The sequence below is a fragment of the Coenobita brevimanus genome, chromosome 26 (genome assembly GCF_032717465.1).
Source record: "Coenobita brevimanus isolate Jiangsu-jjx chromosome 26, ASM3271746v2, whole genome shotgun sequence".
In the NCBI taxonomy this organism is placed as follows: domain Eukaryota; kingdom Metazoa; phylum Arthropoda; class Malacostraca; order Decapoda; family Coenobitidae; genus Coenobita; species Coenobita brevimanus.
The window spans coordinates 27,194,014-27,217,465 of NC_136979.1; the positions used below are offsets into that span (position 1 = coordinate 27,194,014).

A 23,452-nucleotide genomic window follows, 5' to 3' on the forward strand; every position below is an offset into this window, starting at 1 on the left:
TTGCGCATCACAAACCTCAACACACGCTAGAATCGCAAAAAAATAATAATAATAATCACTTAGCGACAGTAAGACAGTGCTATAAAGGCGCAAATGTGAGAAGAGTTCACATACCAGATGCCAGAGTGGCATACACGCAAAAATCTCTCTCTCTCTCTCTCTCTCTCTCTCTCTCTCTCACACACACACACACACACACGAGTCACAAGTCAAGGAAGATGACAACTTTAACGGGAATCACAGAAGGCGGGGAAGCAGGAGCCAAGGAGAACCACTTTTCAGCATAAGCCGCCACAACGGCAGGCTGGCAGGCAGGCGGGCGACGAGTGCATTAACACCTTCAACGCCACGACGGATTTTCATATTTATTCTTTAATTGCAGGCGATTTTATTCAGCTTAGGGGAGACTTCTCGTTGGAAAGTATTATAGAAAACAATTTAATCCCTTCAGGTCTCAAGTCTCTCCCACATAAAAATCGTCGGAAATAGCAAGAATAAACTTTTAAAATATGTCCTCGAGGTGAAGGCGTTAAGGTAAGACGTCGTTGGGTCTGACAGGCACTATAACAGGAAGGAAGATGGAAAAAAAAAAAAGCGAGGCGAGAAGGTTCAATCAGCATATTATGATGGGATCTCCGCCTCGCTCACACCAATTTTCCGGCTGCTTCTTTCAATTTCGGGGCCGAGGAGCGAATGTTGCCAGTCAGTCCTCTGGAGCCCCCTAACTAGGCGACGAAACTATTACCCTTACATTCGGCAGGGCGGGGGACGAGCTAAACACAATAAAGTGGCAAGGAGGGAGCAGTGCGGGATGAGAGGGCTGCGTGAGAGGTGGTAAATAAGAAGAAAAATACCCGTTTACACAATTTACGTTTCGAGGAATAAGGCAGCGCTTTGTCTGTATGACTGTATGGATACCTTCATTTCTAGCATACCACAGCATCTAAGAAAGAAAGATATTACTGAAAAAAGTGTCTGTATTTTAAGACACTGCTCGAAACCTGAAGCCTGCCTCTGAACGAGGAACTGGGGGAGGAGAAGGGAGATTGTACAGCTTAGCGACGAACTAAATCTGAGAGCCTGAGATGCTGTGGAGGATACAAACTGAGAAGGAAGGGAAAAGTGAGTAAAGAAGTCGGGATATGGTTGACGTGGTGGCACTGAGGGAGGGTGTGGTACGGTCAGGAACACAACTATCCTTTCACTTTTCTCTGAAGAATATTTAAAACTATCCAGAAACAATCAGAGTTTGAAATGGACTAATGCGTGTCTCAGATGGTTTGAGTTTTTGGCTAAGTATTCACCAAACCATATGGGAAAAACTCAGTTCCATGACTATAAAAGAAATGACAGATGGGAAGAGTATGATGTGAACAGTGGTGGCTGCGGGGGAAGGAAAATGTAAGAAGAGACATTATGATAGACATATTCTCCACAAATCATAATGACACCGAAACGTTGGAGGTGACAACAGTTTCGATGAGGACAATCTATGTGGGAGGAGACAGTATAAGACGGATAGTATGATACACACGGGCCAATGGAATCATAGAATAAATAGGCAACAGCTGACAGGATGATTAAAATGGGCATCGAAACAAAAAATCACCTAACCCAGATTCTTAACTCTACTGTCAACTATAACAGTTCTCTCTTAATTACATGTAATGAAGCAGATTCAACGTATAATGAAAATGTGTACAATGGTAGATAAAACGACTGAAGCTTACTCTTTTCTTACTTTGTCGAAAAATAATAAAATAAGGCGAACGTTTTGCCAGTACTTGAGCACAATAGGGTACCCAAGAGCACAGTATTCCTTACACACACACACACACACACACACACACACACACACACACACACACACACACACACACACAGTTGACTTCTTAACATCAGCAGGTACAGTAAAATGCATAGTACGTGCTAGTACGGATTAGGAAAAAGGTTAGTAATGTGGGAGAAGTGGCGAGGCTTATGGCTGCCCCTCACATTACCTTTGCCTTGCTGTTCATATTTGCTGCAGCGGTAAGGACAAGGCCAGCCACCGCAGATATATAATTCACGCTCTTGCCCACCCAACGCCCTCACTACTCCTAATCTGCTTACCTACGTCACTACCACCCACTCTTCTGTATTTCACCTCTTCTATTACTCCGCGATTTTATTCAAAGACATCCTCGTACTGAAAAGGTTTGAAGTTATCTCATCAACCTCTTCACTGCGATAACGTTTTAAATATTCTATTCTAACAACAGCAAGACGATTTCCTTCACCTACGGAGAGCCTCCCACCTCTCCTCCGCAGTGAAGGGGGTAGACGCTATATTAACTCAATGTCCTCTGTACGGTGATGTCTCTTACATTTTATTCTCGCCACTGCCATTTGATGTTTTTCATTCTAGCCACGGAAACCCCCTCTCCCCCTGCCACAGTGAAGGGCTGAGTACCGCCACCATGCCCCCAGTACCTACCCTGGTCTGCTTTACTTGGATCAAGTAAGCTACTGAACTGAAATTGCTGATCTGCTTCGTCTCACTGTAAACATCATCTTACTTCCCTCTCTTCCTTAAATATCACCACCTAAACACAAACTTTCTTCCTCTCTCTCTCTCTCTAAAAAAAAAAAAAAAAAAAAAGTATCACCCAGAGTTTGCTTTATGTGTCCGACTCCAGGTATTCGACTAACAGAGGATTGTCAAGGGTCCAGCCGTCTTTCTACCTGTCACACACCTTCACATGGCGCCAACTAGTGACAGACCTAATACTCATGGTAACTTCAGCATTCTACCATACCCTTCTTAGCATCACAATAACTCACCTCCACCCCACAAAAAAAGTAACGAATAATGAGCTTACAGAGAGTGCATACCACCGCCAAGGCAGTATCACTCTTCTTTGACCATGACCTTTTTCACCACTATTTTTAACACGCGTACCTCTGATGGTCCTCAGTCATTATATCCAAGTTGGTGTCATACGATCACAAAGTTTTCTATAAAGTTCTTAACAGACAGACAAATCGACTCAAAACCATAACCTCAAGGGCAAGGGTAAAGTGAAAGAAACATGACTATACTCCGTTCACCTTAACTTGGCCTAGATTATCGTCCAATTGCAACACTTTTTGCAATGGCAGAAAAGACAATAATATAGCTTAACGTCCTTTCCAAAGCACCTTTTCATGACTAATACCCTTCAGTGTTAATCTGCTGCTACAATTCAGCGTTCAAGACGGAAAGACGGCAATTTTAGGCCAGGTTTGAGTGAGACAAGTATAGTAAGGTGACAATATACAACACTCACCCTTCCATGACCTTCTGAGCTTCCCCCTTCACTGGACTATGCAGGCCGGGAGAGTGGAGGCTGGATTTGTACTCCAGGGTCGAGGTTTTGGGCATGTCTGCAAGCAAGAAGGAATACTGTTTAACACCCGTGGTAAAATGCAGGGACAGTCAGTAATGATAATAATAATAATAATAATAATAATAATAGTAATAATAATAACAAAAACAACAACAACAATTATAATAATAATAATAATAATAATAATAATAATAAAAACAATAACGATAATAATAATAATAATAATAATAATAAACAATAATAAAAATAATAACAATAATATAATAACCATCGCCTTTGGCTTCGTCCCACCAAGGAAAATAACACGAATAAAGTAAACAAATAAATAACAAACTAAAACTGAGTGTAGAAAGGGGAGGAGGAAATCAAAACAGAAACCATGGATAAAAGTTTCTGGCACAATAACCATCATCACAAAAAATGACATTAAAAACATGTGGCCTATGAAGCAGAGGGCGAGAATTTGGAAGACCATAATGACCAGCGAATGGATATGTGGGCCATTTCACGCGGTGTTCTGGCGGCAGCTTTACTAGTGTGTCTCACCTGTGACTAATTCTTGACGCCTCACACCCTGTTTATTAGTGATGATGATGATGGTGGTGGTGGTGGTGGGAATGAGAAAGAATATGAGAATGAAAATGATGATGATAACTACGATTTTTTCTTTTAATATTTTATTTTACGAAGTACTGTACTGTAGAAAGCAAAGCACCTGTTTATGCTTTTCTACTAACCTCTTTCCCGGTTTCCCTCTGAATCATAGTCTTTCGTGGTTCTGAATCCTTTGAATCAATTGACGCATTTTTGGTTTATTTCCTAGTTCCAGATGATTTATTTAACTAAGGAGATGTCTCTAGCAGGGAACGGGTTAATCAGGGCTATATTTAAACCCTTCCTAGTTAAAAAGTCTTTCCTATGCTGGCTAAAACTATCTGGCATACAACAAGGATATACCAAAAAAAAAGAAAAAAAAAAAAAAAAGAGGAGGCTACCATACTGAAGGGGTCTAATAAACAAACTTACCTACAATGCAGTGCAGTGTCAGGTCAGTTATCATTAGACATTAAACCACACTACCCTGGCACTGGGGGGTCATAACTGCATTATATCAAACACTTCTATATACAAAATAATTAACAAATATATCAAAGTTTCCAGTCTCATAAAAAATATTCATGCATGTAATGATTTGCCGGGGTAAAAAAAAAAAAAAAAAGTGTCTCTGGTCTCATAATTGTACGCTATGAGATTATTTTGATTAAATCATTGCCAGCCACGTTAATTGGTAAAAAGCACATCCATTAGCGACCAAGTTAGGTAATGAAGCGTCGGTAATCACATCCAAACACGGCGTTCTGATTAACTATAATAGCCGCGCCCGCAAATCCATTAACGCGTGTATTTTTTAACGAGGGAAATTGTGATGATTGAGCACACTGCGGTCGAGGGTAATGGACGACACTGGACAGGGGGGCTAATTTGCCGGCCAGACTTACTCGTTCACAAGGCTCTGCTGACTTTGCTCACTCACCTATGTATCTGGATTAACGAAAGTATCTTATTACCTCACAACGCTATGCTGCCCTTACTCATCCATGCAGCCTGGCTAAAGAAACCGATCATATTAACTCACAAGACTATGCTATCCTTATTCATCCATGCAGTCTGTTTAATGAAACTGATAGTACTAACTCACAAGGTTATGTTTTCCTTCCTCACTCAAGCATCCTAATTAAGGACCCTACCCTTCTAAATTCACAAAGCAATCCTAACTTATTCACCCACGCAGCCTGATTAATTAAAGTGACCTTACTGACACAAAAGGCAATCCTCGCTAATTCACTCAAGTAGCCTGATTAACGAAACTGCCCTTACTACTTCACAGGGGTATCCGTACTCACCCACGCATTATAATTACCAGACCTGACATTACTACTTCACACGGCCATCCTTACGCACCCACATATCCTAATACATGAAACTGACCTTAACTCATCCAGGCATCCTAATAACGAAACTGACCTTGCTGCTTCACCTGAAAATCACTCAGCTATTTTAATTTACCTGTCAGATTTACTAACTTACAAGGCTGTTTTGCCTCACTCATCCAGGCACCTCAATCAACGACTGATTTCACTAATTTACTCAGGCGCACATTTAATGAGAGTGATCAGATTAACTTTCTCAAACATTCATTTTACACAACAGACCTTACGAATTCACCCAGGCATCCACTTTATTAAATTGACCTTAGTAAGTCACCCAAGTACCCAGTTTGCGAAGCAAATCTTACTGATTCACTCAAATGTCCACTTTAAGAAACATATTTTACTAATTCACCCAAACACCCATTTTACGACCCATGCTAATTCATCCAAGTATCCAAATAACGAAACCAAACTCACTAAATTGCCTAAGTAGTCTTAATGACCAAAAATGCCTTCTAAAATCATCCAGAAATCCAGTCATTCACTTCACTACCTGTCCTGATCACTGTTTCACAATGATGACGTTCTTTGTACTTCATGAGTGCCACTACCACGACAATTCAACGTCTTCAATCCGATGTATTTTTTTATTAAATTCTTGATATTTTCAAGCTATTTTACTGTGCTGTAAGAGCGCCACATTACTGATGGGATAAATGATAAGCATACCTAATCCCTTACGTTTAATTATTCTCTCTGATGGTGAATAAAATCGTCTGGAGATATCAAGAATAATCCAAAGTTAGTGTCCTTGGATTGAAAAGGTTAACTCAATTTCGGGGAGATCACCTGAACGGAGTGGTTATATACAGCCTTCACTAACTCCTTCTATTATGGGTGATCTTACCCACGCTGATGGAAATCGTCCGGCGGTGGCAAGACCTGAATAATATGTCATCGAGGTGCACGGGTTAATCAGTCACTCTTACAAATTCCATCGCCATATTTCCTTATAAATTAACCCAGATGTCCTCACACATTTATCCAGACAATTTTTACCAAGCTACTCAGCGATCCTACCTAATCCACTCAGCCATTCTCCTCAACCGTTTCAATCCCTTTTTAATTGGTATATTCTTGCTATCTTCAGACGATTTTATTCAGCATGTAGGTGTCCTCTTAATGAGAAGAGATAAATGAAACCCTTATCTAACCTCTCCAGTCAAAAAGTCTCGCCTAGACTGAGTAAAATCGTCTGGTAACAGCAAGAATAAAGTGAAAAATGCTTATCGGATTGAAGGGATTCATTTCCTCCCTATCCTCGGAACTTAACCAATAATTCTCACTTAATACCCACTCATCTCCACCAGCTTAGTATCCTCAACAATTAGTCATACTTCAATAATTACCCGCCTGTCATCAATAATACCCACCTATCCTCACCAGCTACGCACCTACTATCACAAATCACCCCATAATCCACGGTAATTCCCCATCTACCCTCACCAATTACCCTTCCATCCTCACAATTACCCACCTATCCTCAGTAATTAACCCCGCCATCCTCAGTAATCCGGGAGAGCGCTGGGGGAGGGGGTATGCAAATGAGGGAGGGATGGGAGGGACTGGGATGGGGAGAGTGCTGGGCTGTTTAGTGTCAGGGCGAGGCGTTAAGTGGATGTTTATTACGAGGGTGAAACAGAGCTGTCATGACGGTAGGGAGAGAGATGAGGTGATGTATGCAGTCATGGGGCTAGAGGAACTACTTACTTGCTCCTCCTTTAGTTTTTTTTCCCTATTCTTGCTGCCGACAGACGACTACATTCAGATTAGTAGGACTCGTCACAGACACGGGATGATTGGCAGGTGAGTGGTGAGGTCAGAGGCACAGCCTAATGCAAACGGATTCTAACTCTTCACAGGAAAGCATCGTCCATAACTGAATTTATCGTTTGGTGACAGACAGAACAAAATAGTGGGTAGGTGGTTATTCAGCTCGGAGGCACAGGATGAGGTGGTGTGGATGAGAGGCTGAGGAAGGAAAGGGTGTAGATGGAAGACAAAGGAGGTGTGTAAGAGGAAGGTTGCGGAGAGCAGAGTGTAAGAGGTAAAAGAATGGAAGGGAGAGTCACTAAGAGAAGGGACGAGTATCAGCTGCATGAGAATGGAAGGGTATACAAGGGAGGAAAAAACAGGTAATGCGTATACAGGAGAAAGGAGAAGAGAATGGGCGGATGTGGAGAGAAGGCAGGGACAGGGGAAATGGGAAGGGGAGGGGGCAGCGATTAGGGGGCCGCGTTCCCTGGCCCCCCGTTGCTTTGATCCATTACCACCCGCAGCCAGGACGCTCCAATCACCAGCACGGCAAAAGAGGTAATGCAGTCTCGTGTTTTACAAATCCCCGTGTGGTTCAAACGATCTATTCCGAATGGCAACAAGGAGAAAACATGCACGACTGGTCACGGTTTGATCCATTACTTTTATTTTTCTGTCCGGCTTCTAATTATTATACATATAAATGGACGCATGGCAACCCAGGTACGGACGCAGTACGAATAACAAAGAGGGGACGCATTCTTGTCAAACGGGAGCCGGTGATGTAGTGGTCGGCATATTCTGCTCATAACCGAAAGGACTCGGGTTCGCTTTCCAGACCGGACAGACTGTATCTCCCCTGTGCCTCTTCACCTGTTACTACTGAACTGTATGCACCATACAACTGGGGACTCACAACTTATTCTAGTGTTGCAGGTCGTCTTCTCGGAGATAGTCTGGATGTTGCAAAAACTTACTGTCTACCTTTGTGGTATTCGTGCCATCGATAAGCATAAAACTATCGCTTCTTCTCCCGCGATAAATAATATCTTCCAGTGGTGGCCAGAAAAAGAAAAGACAGAAAGAAATGAATTTCCTGTACTGAAGTGACTAGTGAGGATTCTAACCTCCTTGGCATGAGATTCTTCCTTAGATGAAAAAAATCGTCTGATGGTAGACAGAACAAAATAAATCTGGAGTCATCGTTCAGAAGGAATTCCTTCACTACGTCATAACGTCTTAGAGTACTCTTGATTTTACCAGGCAATTTTATACAACGTAAGAGAGCATTACAGTTGTGAAAAGGTAAAGAAGACTACACCGAATCTCTCCAGTAAGAAGAAAAATCTCCCCAAGTTTAATCAAATCCTCTGGAGATAGGAAAAATATAATAAAAATACGTTCTCTGAATAAATGAGATAAATGCCACCACAGACTGAATCATTAAGCTGATAAATGAAGTCAGAAGCACTAAAAAAGAAAAGACAGAAGGAAAAATGTTAGTTCGTTCGGTGAATATACATTTCTTTAGAATAAGGAGTCACTGTTATTCAGCATCACTCTTAACAGTTCAAGTACACATTCATCCAACAATTTTGTATTTGGTGACAAGGTAAGTTATTAATTACAGAACATAAAACAGCGAACAGAATCAAGTGAGCAGGTACAGTTCGTCCTGCTTTAACAAGGCGGAAATGTTCGTAATTTTGCGCTTATTTCCCATAACTCAATGGTAGTACAATAGTTTACATCCTTTTCATATTACTATATCGTGATTAGCATCACATTCCATTGTTAATCTCTTGTTAGAGCCCAGAATAATAGATGGAGAGACCATTTTAGGCCAGGCTAAGGTGGACCCAGTGTATTCATGGGTAAGTTTTACTTGTAGGATGTAAGAGACTCGCTGTAGTCTTGACTCCAACGTAGCACGCTTACTTTTCACTCTTGAGATTTCCGTTACTTGCCTTTCCACACACAGCGGCTAGCATTCATAGGAGGGAAATGGGCCACCTTCACAACTTGAATACTAAGTCGTCGTTGTGTGTGACTGGATGAACCATGGTGATGAGGTAGAAAAGAATTTTCTTGGTCACAAGTCACACTGACTCTCCAGTCTGACTACACTTGGTCATCATTTGGGCTGAATATGTTAGGGATCATCGCCAAGTTCGAAAGGAAAATGCTGTAGTGAACGGAGGAAAAGGACCGTAGGAACAGCTCAGTTTTTTCTAACAGGAAGCAAGTCTCGCTGCAATCTCTGTGACTTCAATATATCACTCATCCTTATCATTCCCAGAGCTTCCTTTACTTGTTCTTCCACTACCCTCACCGCCACCAGACACATCCCAAGATTAATGCTTTTTGCGTCTGGCATTACCTGTCGCTGAGCCAAAGCAAGCCAACGAAAATTATCTTTCTTGTGGCTTCCTGAAATTGTGAGAAGCACTCGCCCAGCCGACCAATTACACGTGGCACAGCAAGGAATAATTTGCAGTGTGTGTTTGCTCAAGGATTACCCAGGACCTTAATCTTGGTAGCAAAGAAGGATTCGTGGCCTTTATTTCTATGCGATTTATTTCGCGTATTACATATTACCATTCTCTTGTATGTTATTTTCATCGCTTTAATATCGATATACAGTAGTGTCTATTAATTACAGTATATTCAACTGGATACTGAAGGTGTACAGAGCAGAGTAAGTCGCTCAAGAAGAGGCGTAAAGAAATCTCCAAAGCTACTTAGAATACGATCATTAGTCCAAGATGCTATTGGCCTGTCTCACCTCCCAACCTCTCATTCGTCAGCTGTGGAAAGATATCGTTATGTAACCCTGTATCCAACCTGCATCAAGTGAGAGGGATCTAAAAACAAAACAGAGAAGTACAAACGTAGGAAAGTTATCAACAACGTGATCAATTAAATGGGCCACACACTCATTCACTCAGTGTTCCAGCCTCCAAAACTAGACGACCAAAACTCCATTCTCTCTCTCTCTCTCTCTCTCTCTCTCTCTCTCATGGCGTCGGCTTTCTAAGTTAATCTTGTCATCTCCAAACGGTGTTATTCGATACAGGGAAGGCGCCCTGTGGTACAAGAGTTAATGAAAACTGTATATAACCCATTCAATCTGAAGTTTCTCCTATCTTGAAAATACTTGTCTGAAGGTGGCAAGAACTATAAAAAAAAATTAAGCTATCTGGTTTACCCTTTCAGTCCGGCGACGTAGTTATACAATTCCTGCCGTTCCCATTCAGTTATAATCACTAGGGAGGAGACTTCATTAACCTTCATCAATATAACAGATACTTCCCAAGTTGAATACATCTGTCTGGGAGTAGCATGATCATTATTAAAAAGGAAAAGTACCACTTTTGAGGGAAGCGTATATAGAATTAATTAACTTTCATTAAGAGATTTCTTTTCCTAGTTTAATAAATCGTAGAGGACAGAAGCATAAAATAAGAAGTTCGCCATTTCAGCAAAGAGATTAAACAGAGAAAAACAGGCCTCTAAGCAGACTACTGAACGGCCAGAACTGCCTTAACTGACGCGTACGTGGAAAATATGAAGTCATTTCCCGGGTGTTCATTATGAAAGATCTTTCCTAAGCTGTATTAAAAAAAATCTGGGGTATAAGTATAAAAATAGAGAAGCAGTTAAAACAGAGAAATGAAGGATGATAAACCAAGGAAAGAAGGATGATGTACAGACTAATGAAGAACGTGAATGGCCTTAACCGAAGCCGTGTGGGGGAAATTTGAAGCCATTGCCGGCCGTGTTTACCCTCAGCATGTCCCGGGTATGGGCTGCTTCCCGAGTCCCGCCGGCCCGCCAGTCATCCCTGGGAACTCACAGGACAGCTGTTTTTCTTCAATTTCGCCGTGAATGCCGCGTATCACTCCCACCTTCCCTGGGCAAATGCCTCGAGTAATTTCCATATTGCAACGCAGAATCCTGCAAGCGCTAGTCCTTCTTGTGATGCAAAATTCTCTTTGATTTCCCTCAACTTTCCACAGGCCAAAATTACCTCGCTGAATTCCTAGTGGGGATGATTATCAGCTTTTTTTTTTCTCTCTGTCTTCCGACAGAGAAGTTCTTCTTTAATATCATTTTCCAGTCTGAAGTCAAAAGGTGGTTCTTACACAAATTTCTGAAATAAAACTGGAATACATAAGTGTCTTGGAAAACATGGTACAAATATCCTTGCCTCGAGAAAAGTGAAATATTCTTTACGGAACTCCAGGAATGAAATATGATATAATCTTTATGCAAAAATCTCCATATTTACAGCTTACAAGCAAAATGGGCTGTATGATTACTCTAATTACGTACACACGACAGGAATTACTGCCAACATATGGCGTAACATTACTCGGCAGGTGTTGCAATAGCTTGTTATGGAACATGGGTACAGTGTATGTTCACAACAATGATGTCTGTTCACAATGCACCAACACATCACTAACGATCATGTCACTGAAGGAGATACTGGTAACTTAAGTGAATGATAAATGTAATGGACTCATGTTTATGAGGGCGGACATGGTGGATATGAAGATTACTTTGTAAATTTCTCGTACCAACTGGCGAGCGCTATTTCGGCGAATAAAAATTATTTTCCATAATTCATGAAAAAAAGACTGCACTTTCAGTGCTTAAATGAAGCTATATTGAAGCCAGATGAGGTCTGCTGAAGTTGACTTTTTTCTTAGCGTATTTTTGTCCACAGTCACTATTTTCACGTATCACGAAATTTCATCATGCCTAAAAACTTAATTATATCACATTAATCGGACTCTCTAATTCACTTCAAAACGATGACATCTTTCTGTATAATATTCATACTATTACTAGACAGGTGAACTCAGGAGGGCACCGTGGCAGTCTGTGGGTTAATGATGAGTGTATCTATCCCCTCCAGTCTGAATATTGCCTCAAGCTGACTGGAATCATCTGGTGGAAGCAACAAGGAAATGAAATCCTCGGGTTAAAGGGGTTAACTTACAGCCGAATGAATACTTCAAAGCAAAATTATCGAACAAACACTAAATGAATGATCAAAACCGATACAAGTAACCATATTCATAGCGAATTCGTATGCAGAATGGACAATTATTTCATTATTTTACTGGAAAGGTAAAAGATAAGAGTCATACAGAGATATTCCCATCGGAGAGTAGTAGGACTTAGGCTAGGCACCCGTAGTCCAGAAATTTAAGTTGTATGTAAACAACCTCCGTCAGGGGTAGTATTTTACATGATCCCTAGTCACCTGTTACTTTCAAACTGCTGCATGTAAGATACGGAGGCCTCCAACCAAGTGGTCTGGTACGAGATCCTAAGGCGTCCATATCAGATACTAAGAAAACAAAAGTTCTGATAATGGAATTTAATCAAAGCATGTTGCAACACAACACTAACCCATCACGTCCCGAGCTATTTCGCACCTCTAACGTCCTCCAATCCCGAGGTATTTTCGAAAAAAAAATTTTTGGCTAAAACCTCCGCTTTTGGTGAGAAACATCGAAAATTCATAGAGAAATCGCTCACCTGAGGTTTAAAACACTCGATCCAGGTACCAGTACCTCCTTACCTGACTGGGTTTTCTAACAGGCTGGCACCAAAGAAAACGAGTTCTATGGGAGGGTAACTATTTCACACCACTGATAAACTGTATTTATTTATTTACTTGGTACGAATTTATATGTAGTACGAGAGTATATTGGTTTTCAAACAGTAATAAAGGCGTTATAAGCATTGTTTCACTCACTAACTCATCAACATACCTGACCTTCTTTTGCCACATTACCTGATCATTATTTCTGACTGTTTCTTCCTGTAATGCTATGTAAACTTTGTCCTCCACATTGTCATCGATTGGGGAATCACTCTGGCCCTGAATGTCTTTACTGGCCAGGTCACTGGTAACAGGTGAATTGCTGAGACAGTGGCATGAGGGGGGGAGGGGGAAGGTTATGCAGTGTAAGGCATTGTCCCTGCTTGGCATCTGGAAGAGGAATAGAGGAAGGTGTCCCGTATATATGTATGAAAAATCATGCGCGAAAATTGAAAATTGTGCAAATTAGGGACCTTGCAATTGCACGACGTACCAGTACGTCGCCGGGACTGGCAAATGCAAAATGTTGCAATGTACCCATACGTCGACGGGACGGGGCGGGCTGATATACTGTAATAATTCAAGACAATAATCTAGACTAGTCGTTTTGTGTGTGTGTGTGTGTGTGTGTGTGTGTGTGTGTGTGTGTGTGTGTGTGTGCACGTGGTGCATGTGTGTGTATGTGTGTCTGACCCTGGGCATAGGTTTCATAGCCCGTTCTCTGATACCCAGTAGTCCTCCTACATACTATGCACCTCCACATCCACCGTCCATACTGAAAACAAGTTATGGTTGTCTCATACAGGACTAATGTATTGATATTAGTGGAAGTATTTTTACGATATGTAGGTGGGTCTTATGGTAGATCAATAAAGTATGCTTTAAAGAAATTCCAATTCTTAAACTGTATCCTGCCCCAGCTGGGATTCGAACTTATGTCTATTAGGACTCTCTACTGCCACGACTACCGACTTCTAAGCCCGATTTACTGGTTCATAATTCCTATGTAGTATGTCCTCAAGGAAGTGTTAAAAAAACTCAAACGATTATTGAAACAGTGCTAGAAATACCGAGCAGTAAGATGCCAGGCACTGACACAACAGCACAATACCTGACAGCAGCCCAATGTTCCCACAAAAATACTGATCAACGTTTCAGAAACCCACATTGGTGATATTTTAATATACATTACCTTTTGACGTGGATTTTCGTCATTCTGCAGCATAATGCTCCTGGTTCACCATCAGAATACGACAGTACTCCAGCTACTCATCCTTTTCTTAATACTTGCATTTTATCTAGAGTAGCAGTATGTTTATGTGTTAATCCCTTGCTACAGTTAAGTATTCAAGCCAAATTAAAGTGGATACTGTATCAGTGACCAGCATGATACTGTACCGATAATTTCTTGCTGCAGCTCTGTATTCAAGATGGAATCATATCACTTTAAGGCCAAGTTAATGTGAACAGAGTACAGCTGTTGCACAGAGACAGTGGTTTTTGTTGCTGTTTATAATGATAATAATAATAATAATTTTCAGTTTATTTGTTCACTGCACCCAGTGGACTTTCACCACAGAACACCATGAGCTACACTTTGTGTGTGTGTGTGTGTGTGTGTGTGTGTGTGTGTGTGTGTGTGTGTGTGTGTGTGTTTTGAACCCAGACTACAGATGCCAAGTCGGCGATTTTGCAGCATGGGCTAGACACAATTACTTCCGTGCACCAACAATACATCAGGAATCTTTTTCAGGTGTTAAAGCAATCTTCGCATACTTCATGACAATTTCCTAAGGAAGCAAGTTTTGTGATGTTACTGAACTTTATTTTGCAACTCTGGAAGGAAGCAGCCTCAGCCGCCGCCCGCATCCCGACAAAACATTCCTCCAATCGCTGCCATGAATAATCCCAAGACCTGACTTAACATTTCAAAGGAGGGTTGGCCGGGCAGCAAAGTCACTAAACTCACGCACCCCACCGCCACAGCACAACATCACGCCATCCCATACCACATCACCACACAACCCCACCATACCCCACAACCACAGCACCCCATCACACCCCGCCACCACATCCCCTTTTGCCCGACTCCGTCCAACCGTCCCAACACTGGTGTACGGCCTTCCTTTGTGTAATTATGATATGGATGCTGAGTCCCCCCCAAAAAAAGGGGGGGGGGAGATTCCACATACCTCCTCATGCAACATCATTTTCTTTATGTTGCATTGTAAATATGTGATACAGTATAAGTGCGTGTTTGAGTTACCTGCATGGGTATGCAGTAAGAGTCATACTGGTTAAGACAGATTTGTAGCTCTCATTATTATCTATCTATTTGCCTGGATCTATCAATGTCCGTCTATCTATCTATCTGTCTAATAATGAATGAGAATATAAATGCCAACAAAACAACAACAACAACAACGAGTATCTTTAACGACTGTCATCACAAATAATGCAGATTTTCTTATGTATTTTGCTTTTCAATGAAACAGCGAGAGTGGAGCTTTGATATTTTCTTTTCCTTTAATGAAGACGCCAGACTCTTATAAAACAGTCCAAGGGAATGAATGTAGCTTCTGGCATGCTGGAGTTTTTCTTCCTTTGTAACTTTTTGAACTTCTGGCAAAGCTTTCTCCACCCGATGCTGGTGATGATTCCAAGGTTCTAAACAACACTGAGAGACTGACGAGGCTCTGCACAATAAAATCTTCAATATCACTCGAGCATATTAACCAGTCGAGAGATTTACACACAAGGCTGAGAATATTTTTAAATTGTCCTCGCTAAGAATCACTTTAATGTGGAGTTAGTCTTTTAGTTTCTTTTGTTGCAGACTTAGAATATCAGAACTATTATACATTTTAAGCCAGTGACACGAACATGGTACACGTCCATACCCTTAAGTTTCTAAACGTGACACAAGGCTAAGTAGAATCTTTTCAAAGCCCACATCAATGAAGAACTTACATAACTGAAACTCACACCACTGCCAAACCCACACCACTGTCACACCCACACCACTGCACTGCCACACCCACACTACTGCACTGTCACACCCACACCATTGTCAAACCTAAACCACTGTCACAGCCATACTACTGTCAAATCTACATCAGTCACTCCCACTATCTATCTATCTATAGCCCGATGCCCTAATCCCGCAAAGGGTGGCCGCAGACAAAACGCCTCCAAGTCACTCTGTCACCCACCATTTGACTCCCCTCCCCCCAACTCACCCCCCCTCCCTCATATACCTCTCAACTCCATCCCTCCACCTCATCCTCGGTCTACCCCTCCCTCTCCCTCCCTCCACCTCACCTACATACACCCTCTTAGTCAGTCTTTCATTCTCCCACACCCCTATGAAACCCACATGACACCTACACCAGTCAGCCCACAGCACTCAGATCCATACGATTCACATTCACGGCAGTAAAATTTAGACCAGTCCAACCCAAACCACTTCAACCAAAGCCACTCAGGACCACCCAAGCGCCATTAAAGTCTGCATCCACGAACACAAAAAGACAATTAACTACGGATTATCTGACCTTTACCATTCGGAGAGCTTCAGTCTTGTATCTCTCACTTCTTCTTCGACCTTTTACTTGGCCGGGTAATTTACATATCGTTCTTTTCCAGCGTTGGGATGATCTTTACCTTCCGCTAGCGTCGCTGGGTGGCCGAAGACTAAACATTTTATTTTTTCTCTAGATCTTGGTGGTGGTCGCTCCTGCCCTCTGCTGGGAGTATAATCAAACAACTCGCTTCTAGTCTTGCTTCTTTTATGTCTGAGACAGTCCACTATAAAATAAAATTGGTACAAAAATCCTAGGCAGATGGGGGACCCTAAGGTCCTTCGCTGAAGTGAAGCAACCTGTAATAAAAATCCTTAGGCGTGACTAACTGATCACGCCGCTCCTAGTGATGTTCCCGTAGGTTAAAAGCTAAAGTGACTCTTGCTTAGCTGTAGTAATTTTTTTTATACATTCAGTAGGCTTCATTAATACAGAAACTTAAACTGTTGTAATATTTACTGCATTCTTACATCCAGCAATGTATGTCTGCTTGCTTTACAGTGTTGTGGACTTGCTTCCTCGACTGGTATGGTATACTGTAATGATATACTGTACAACACAAAGCAGCAGTAATTATAAAATCAAGAAGTTCTAATATGGCATAAGAGAACATTACTCAGAAAAAAGAAATAACGATTGCTAAATTACTTCTCATTAACGATGGCGATCACACTTGCAATAACGATAAGATACAAAGATAACATTATACTGTATTAAAAAGAAAACAACACCAATAATAGTACCGAACATATAAAAACACTCCACACACGCGGCGACAACATCACCAACGCAACACCTCCCCTCCACAACAAAGGCACTACTCCACTCAAGCATCACACCATCCTTTCGTACCCTTCCACCACCTATCTCCTGACCGTCTACACACACACACACACACACACACACACACACACACACACTCCTCCCTCTCTCTCTCTCACAACCAACCCCATCCCCATGTACCCTTCCTCTTCCCCTTCATGCAAGCTGGTTCTAACTCTCCCTCTCTCCATCCTCTACCCAACACCCCGTTCAAACCTTTCTCTCTCCTTGCGTTCCTCTTCCTACCCCTTCCACGCACACTCATTCTCCTTCCTCCACTTCTCCTCCCTCTTCCACTCTCTCTCTCTCTCTCTCTCTCTCTCTCTCTCTCTCTCTCTCTCTCTCCACCAACTCCCGGACTTTTTGCCTCCCAGCCTGTAACCAGATTATCTACCCATTTGCCTTTATGAGCGGCAGATGAGAAGTCCGCTCCAGGCATTATCTTCGTTAGGGGCACCGGCGGGATGCCACGGCTGCCTGTCACCGAATTTCTTGACTCCTGCTGGGGGACGCTCGGGACGGGACGAAGGGGGTTTCCTCTCGACTGAACAAAATCGTCTTGTGTTGGCGTATATAAAATTCTCAGGTGTACCAATGGCTGAAGGGTGACTCAACACTCCTTGGATTTTTCTCAAAAGAACAAAACTAAACAAAATACCGTACTCAAATGCACCAGCCACAGCAAAAGTGTGTCTAACCCATTCACTACTATGATGTCTCTTCTAACCTTGATAAAATCGTCTGGAGGTCATCCACATATGATAGTAAAAAGAATAAACTCGTCTGACGGTAGCAGGAATAAATCATCAGGGGACAGATAGAATATAAATCAAACAAGTCATCACCGTACTGGAGACATCTTCCAACCCTTTCACAATAACAGATCCCCCTTAAACTGAATATAACTGTCCGGAGGCACATGAATTGGCAAAAAGATATCACGCAGAAGGGATTACCAGAGAACTGTGTGCAAGCTTCGGCAATTTTGACAGATTTTCTTATTTCGACATTCACCTCGTTTCCCTTCCATCTCCCAGAGCGTCTTAACACAGGCCTGGACCATTTCTGTCTCTGTGTGTACTTGTCACCGCGATGCCACTGCAATCACTGTTCATTATTGTCGATTGTATGGCTGGTTGATCCCATTATTTATAATCATGTGTTTTAACTCGATCGATACTATACATTCTTTTTTTTTATGGTTTATCCAGACATTGTATTAATCTTACAAAATACCTTGTTCAGTCAAGGGGTTAACTCCTCACTCTGTGGAGTCGAGTAAAAAAAAAAAAAACGCCTGGCGTTAGTCACACTAAAATGCAAAGTATGTCCTCTTGTTGCAGGAATATACAAGTGATATCTGATTTCTCCAGTACTAAAAAAAAAAGAAACAAAAAACTTCATCTAATCTCAGTAAAGTCACCTGAAGATCGGAAGAATACAGTAAACGAGACGTCACCGTATTAATAGTGTTAAAGCAGTGCGACAGATCGGAAGAATGAAGTGATCACAGTGTCTCAGCGGGCGACAGGCGCAAAAAATCGGAATGTGTCACACTCCTGTTTACTGAAGTATATTTTACTTCTCTGCTCACCTACTTAGCGTAGTTTATCATCTCTGTTTATCTCTGTGTACTGAAAATTCGCTTCTTTTTTTTTTTAATCTTCCACCCTCCCTATTGGTCCTCTTAACAGTCTCCAATTGCATAGGCACATTACTTTTCCAACAAGTTTTTCGTTCTCTTCACACACACACACACACACACACACACACACACACACACACACACACACACACACACACACACACACACACACACACACACACATTTTCTTTCTTCCTTTATGTAACCACACCTCTCTTTATTTACTGTCCTGCCTTGCTATCCATTCAAATACGACTAATCTAACTAACTTCGGGACCTCCCTACCTATAATTAGACAAAAAAAAATTTCTGCTTAATACACTGACCTCATGTACACTACCTACCTTCCTTTCCAATTTATTTGTCAATGTATTGGTACACACTTTATCGATGTTTTACCTTTTCCCTTCCTTCATATCCTGTAAAATCATACTTACCTACCATGAACTATAACAGACTGTCCTTTGGGCAACTCTGATTATGACTTCACAGTATCTGGCTCACGATGTAGTTATTTTCAAGGCACTGTTTAGCTGGACACAGTGAATGGAGTTGTGCTACCAAGAGTGTGCATGCAAAAAGTGTGAACATTCTTGAGGAGGATGCATTGATGACACGCTTTCTGACAGCAACACATGACTTTCCTGATGGTAAGGGATTATGTTTTCATCAATATTTCCTCTAACGTCTCGCATTCAGTTACATGTCATCCGTTGTCAAAATATTACGTTGCAAATTTGCTTTTTATCAAAATATCCCTTCAAGAAATCAACCCACTGATTGTTAGGGTCGCTCAAGACCGTACAATATCGCCTGGTGTTAGCCTAAATATTACTTCTGACAGCACAGAAAATGTTACTCGAGATATTTTTTGAAGCCTTTGACCACAAGGACTTCTCTCAGTTGAACTAGTGCTTCTGTGTTAGGCTGCATAAAATATCCAACACCACCAACCACAACGAAATTAAAACGTCTCTCGTTAAGCTGTGAAATAATGATACTGTACAGTATCAGCGACCGAGCTGGAAAAAAAAATTAAACTGAACTATCATTACAGTACGCTGACTCGCACCGTAGTAGCTACATTGCTCTACTGCTAAAAGTCAGGTGTTGAAATTATGTAAATCTTTCATTTTCATTCTGCTGGCATTTGCATTTACCTCTCTTAAATCCTGACAGCCACGGAGAAAACTCACTCATCTGGTCATCCTTTCTTCTTTTAACGATTCTCTGATTTTGTTGCTCAATGTTTTCCTTCATCTTTTCTTGACATCAGGCATTTCATACCAGCTGCCTTCATACCACACATTCTTCCTCTCACTTTTTGTCGACAAATAGCACAAACTTTTACATAGTTCGTCTCAACCAAACGTCCTGCTTTTTTCTCCTCGACTAACAATATCTGTTTTATCATTCCCCTCCACTAGACGCCTTTCTTCTCCCTCTTTTCCGCTCAACATGCATATAACAGCTTCCTCCTTTTTCATGTCTTTCTCTCGACCAGACTATCGTTTGTCTCACTGTCTCTCTTCAGTATTTGTTATATCCCTATTCTCCACCGGATGTCCTTTCTCACTTTCACCCATTAACTACCTAATTAATTCTCTCCATCAGGTGTCCATCCTCATTTCCTCCCAGCAACCGTTTGATCCATCACTCACCATCGCAAGTCCCGCCTAACTTTCACTTGATAATTTCTTGGTCTATTCTCTCCACTAGATGTTCTTCCTTAGTTTCTCTCTGTAACTATTCTATCTTTTCTCTCCACCAGATGCCCTTCCCCACTCTCTCCCGGTAACAATTTTATCTTTCCTCCCCACCAGATGTCCTTCTTTGCACTCTTCCTCATCATAATCCCTCTTCCTTTCCCCTCGTAGTCGTTTTATCCTTCCTCTCATCCTTTCTCCTCAACAAGCAGTAACTGTTTCCTCCTTTTTCACGCCTGCCTCTGTATCTGATTGTCCTTTGTCTCGCCTTCCTCCTCCTCTCCTTTTCTCCTTTCGTTCATTTCCGGCGCGGGTGTGTGTGAAGGGGGAGGCAATAACGGAGCATCAGTCAATCAGGAGCGACGTGTGGCTGACGACTGACCAAACAGCCGATCAGAACGTCCTCGCTACTCACCTGCGAAACAGCCCCCCCCCCCTTTCTCTCTATGTCTATCTCTCATTTGGTCACTTCATCTCCTCCATCCTACCTTCCCCCCTCTTCTATTGTCCTCCTTTTAATTAACCAACACTTATCTTTCGTCATTTAATTGTGCCATCCTCCTCCTCAATGTTCCTTCCTTTCCACTGCACCGTCATGCCGTTCGCCTCCCTGCCTCTCCACCTCATTCGTTTTGGCTTCTCCTTGACGAGCACAGTTGACACACTCCATCAACCACCCTCTCTACACTTGTCCGTCTTGTTCGCCACCACAAACCTGATTCACTTTGCAATACTCAAATGAAGCTTCAGAGATGGGAAAAAAAAAATCCAACGCTTTCTCGTGATCTGTGATCATTTTGAAGTGTAGTAATTCTGGGTTATAAAGGTCATGAAGAAATGTTAATTCAAGAATAACAGTACCTTTTGAATAGTGACAGACCCTTTTTTGAATTTCACGATAATAATATTGCCCTTCTGTGTCCCTAATGTCTCTCTTGGTATGTTTTGCAGCAGCAACTACTGATCAAACACACGCCTATATATTTAGCAAATTTAGCAAATTTTCCCAATATTATTCTTTACCAACTCATGCATATATTATTATCAACAGTTTTGCAACGTCACTTAATCATACACTGTTACATGTGCAACTGAATACTAATACTCGTATTTCATGAAGTATAATTTTCCAGTGAAGTAATGCACAATATATTCTCCCACCCAATATTCTTGAACACAACCATCGTATATTGCTTGGCTTCTTTGTTACATGAAGATTGCGTTGGCATCAGCTGCAGACTGTGGCTCTATCCCTCTGTCTACCACCACAGCACACACTCTTAATCGCTCCATTTGTCAGCGTCCCTCTGATTCATGTTCACTAAAAATGGAACGCTGACATTCCCCAAGAGCTCTACATGTTTCACCCCCGAATGACAAATTCAGCTTTCCACAAACCTGCTGCATCCAGGACCGTCTTCTTTAACGAATGTGCATAGTTAGTTGGGTTGTGGGGCTGGGAGCCGAGACCATTATTCAGAATAACACTGGTGCCAAGTGGCGTTGCAGGAGCCGACAGGTGTAAGTATTAAAGAGTAATTACTATTCCTGATGCACTGGTAAACAGCTGCTAAAGAGAGGGCTGTATTTTAGTAATGTAACTGTCACTGATAGTCTGAACATAGCACTACAACTAGTGGCATTTTGGTCTGTGCATCTACCGATATTTCTTCATTCTTCTGCTTGTTGTAAGGTTTAGTCTACTGATTTTACAGACGAGAGATTACAGCCAGCTCCTACTTATTCTACCACTAGTGGCATTTCCTGTTATGACTAATATCACTGCTGCTGTCACTACTACTACTACTGTACCACTGCCGCTGCTGCTGCTATAACTACTCCTCCGCATCCTCCTGCTACTGCTATACTACTACTGCTAATACTACTCAGTACAGGTGGCGTGAGCGTGCTCCAGTTAGCGAGGGTGACACACGCATGGCGGAGGGAGACATGTCAGGTCGGGTACAGGGACTAAAGAGGCCATCTGAGTGGGAAACATTTGCACGCTAGAGTCTCGTGATTCCCCGCCATATATCCCGTGACGGAGTGGGTCGCCCGCCTCTGAGCCTCCCACCTACCAACACCCACAATCTTGGCCACGACCTGCCATGAATAAAGAGCCGTATTCTAGGCCGCATGGGAGGCTTCGTGCTCCTCTCCCTTTCTGATGCTTTCTGAACATTTTAACATTTTCTTATATGTTATTCATATCAACACGATTTAAATGGTAATGTACGTACATGTTAACACTCTCTCGTTATTTACATCGTTTAATATAGACACGATTTAATTTGTTACTGTACAGTGTAACATTATCTCGTATGTTATTTATATCGTTTTAAGATCGAGAAAAAATGCATCAATAATGTACAGGAGAATACTGAAGTGTAAGGTGCAGAATAAACTGATAAGGAAGAGGTGTCACGGAATCTCCAAAGCCACTTAGAATACGATCCTATATAAAAGAGTGTGGCAGCAACCCTATGGTGAGGAAACCTGGCACCAAGCAAAAGGTTTCCGAGGTGTACAGATGAGAGCACTCTAGCCCCGCTCCGACACACACAGCGGGAGTCTCAGTTTCACAGGGTTGGGGAGGCAGAGGCAAATGTGTATACTTATTCACTGCTACGCCTACCATAAGGACATAAATCACAGCTATGCACATGAACCACTTATTTGTGAACCCCCTCGAATCTGGTAGTGTCAATTTTACCTTATTATTACGATTTCCATGCTACTGTAATTCAACCTAAGGAAGCCCGCTCGTACTAGAGGCATTAATAAAGGCAATACATAACCCTTCTAGATAAATAATTAAATAAATAAATAAAATCTGAGGATAATGTGAATTTTAGATACCGTACTCGAGCTGAAAGTTACTGATTAGTTCTGTCTTGCTGGGCATACGCTGCATGGGACTGTGACGTCGCTTTGGCCCTACAAACTGATACTGTGACTGTAAAT

At 41.9% G+C, this 23,452-nt stretch overlaps 1 protein-coding gene across 1 annotated transcript in view; it reads right to left on the bottom strand.

Annotated features, from left to right (window-relative positions):
* Positions 1 to 23,452, bottom strand: part of LOC145393992 (teneurin-m-like) — an 839,265-nt gene that overhangs the window by 800,595 nt on the left and 15,218 nt on the right. The window contains exon 3 of the mRNA XM_080267963.1: positions 3,309 to 3,405. Coding sequence (XP_080124089.1) covers positions 3,309 to 3,405 — 97 coding nt within the window. The remainder of the gene's footprint in view (positions 1 to 3,308; positions 3,406 to 23,452) is intronic.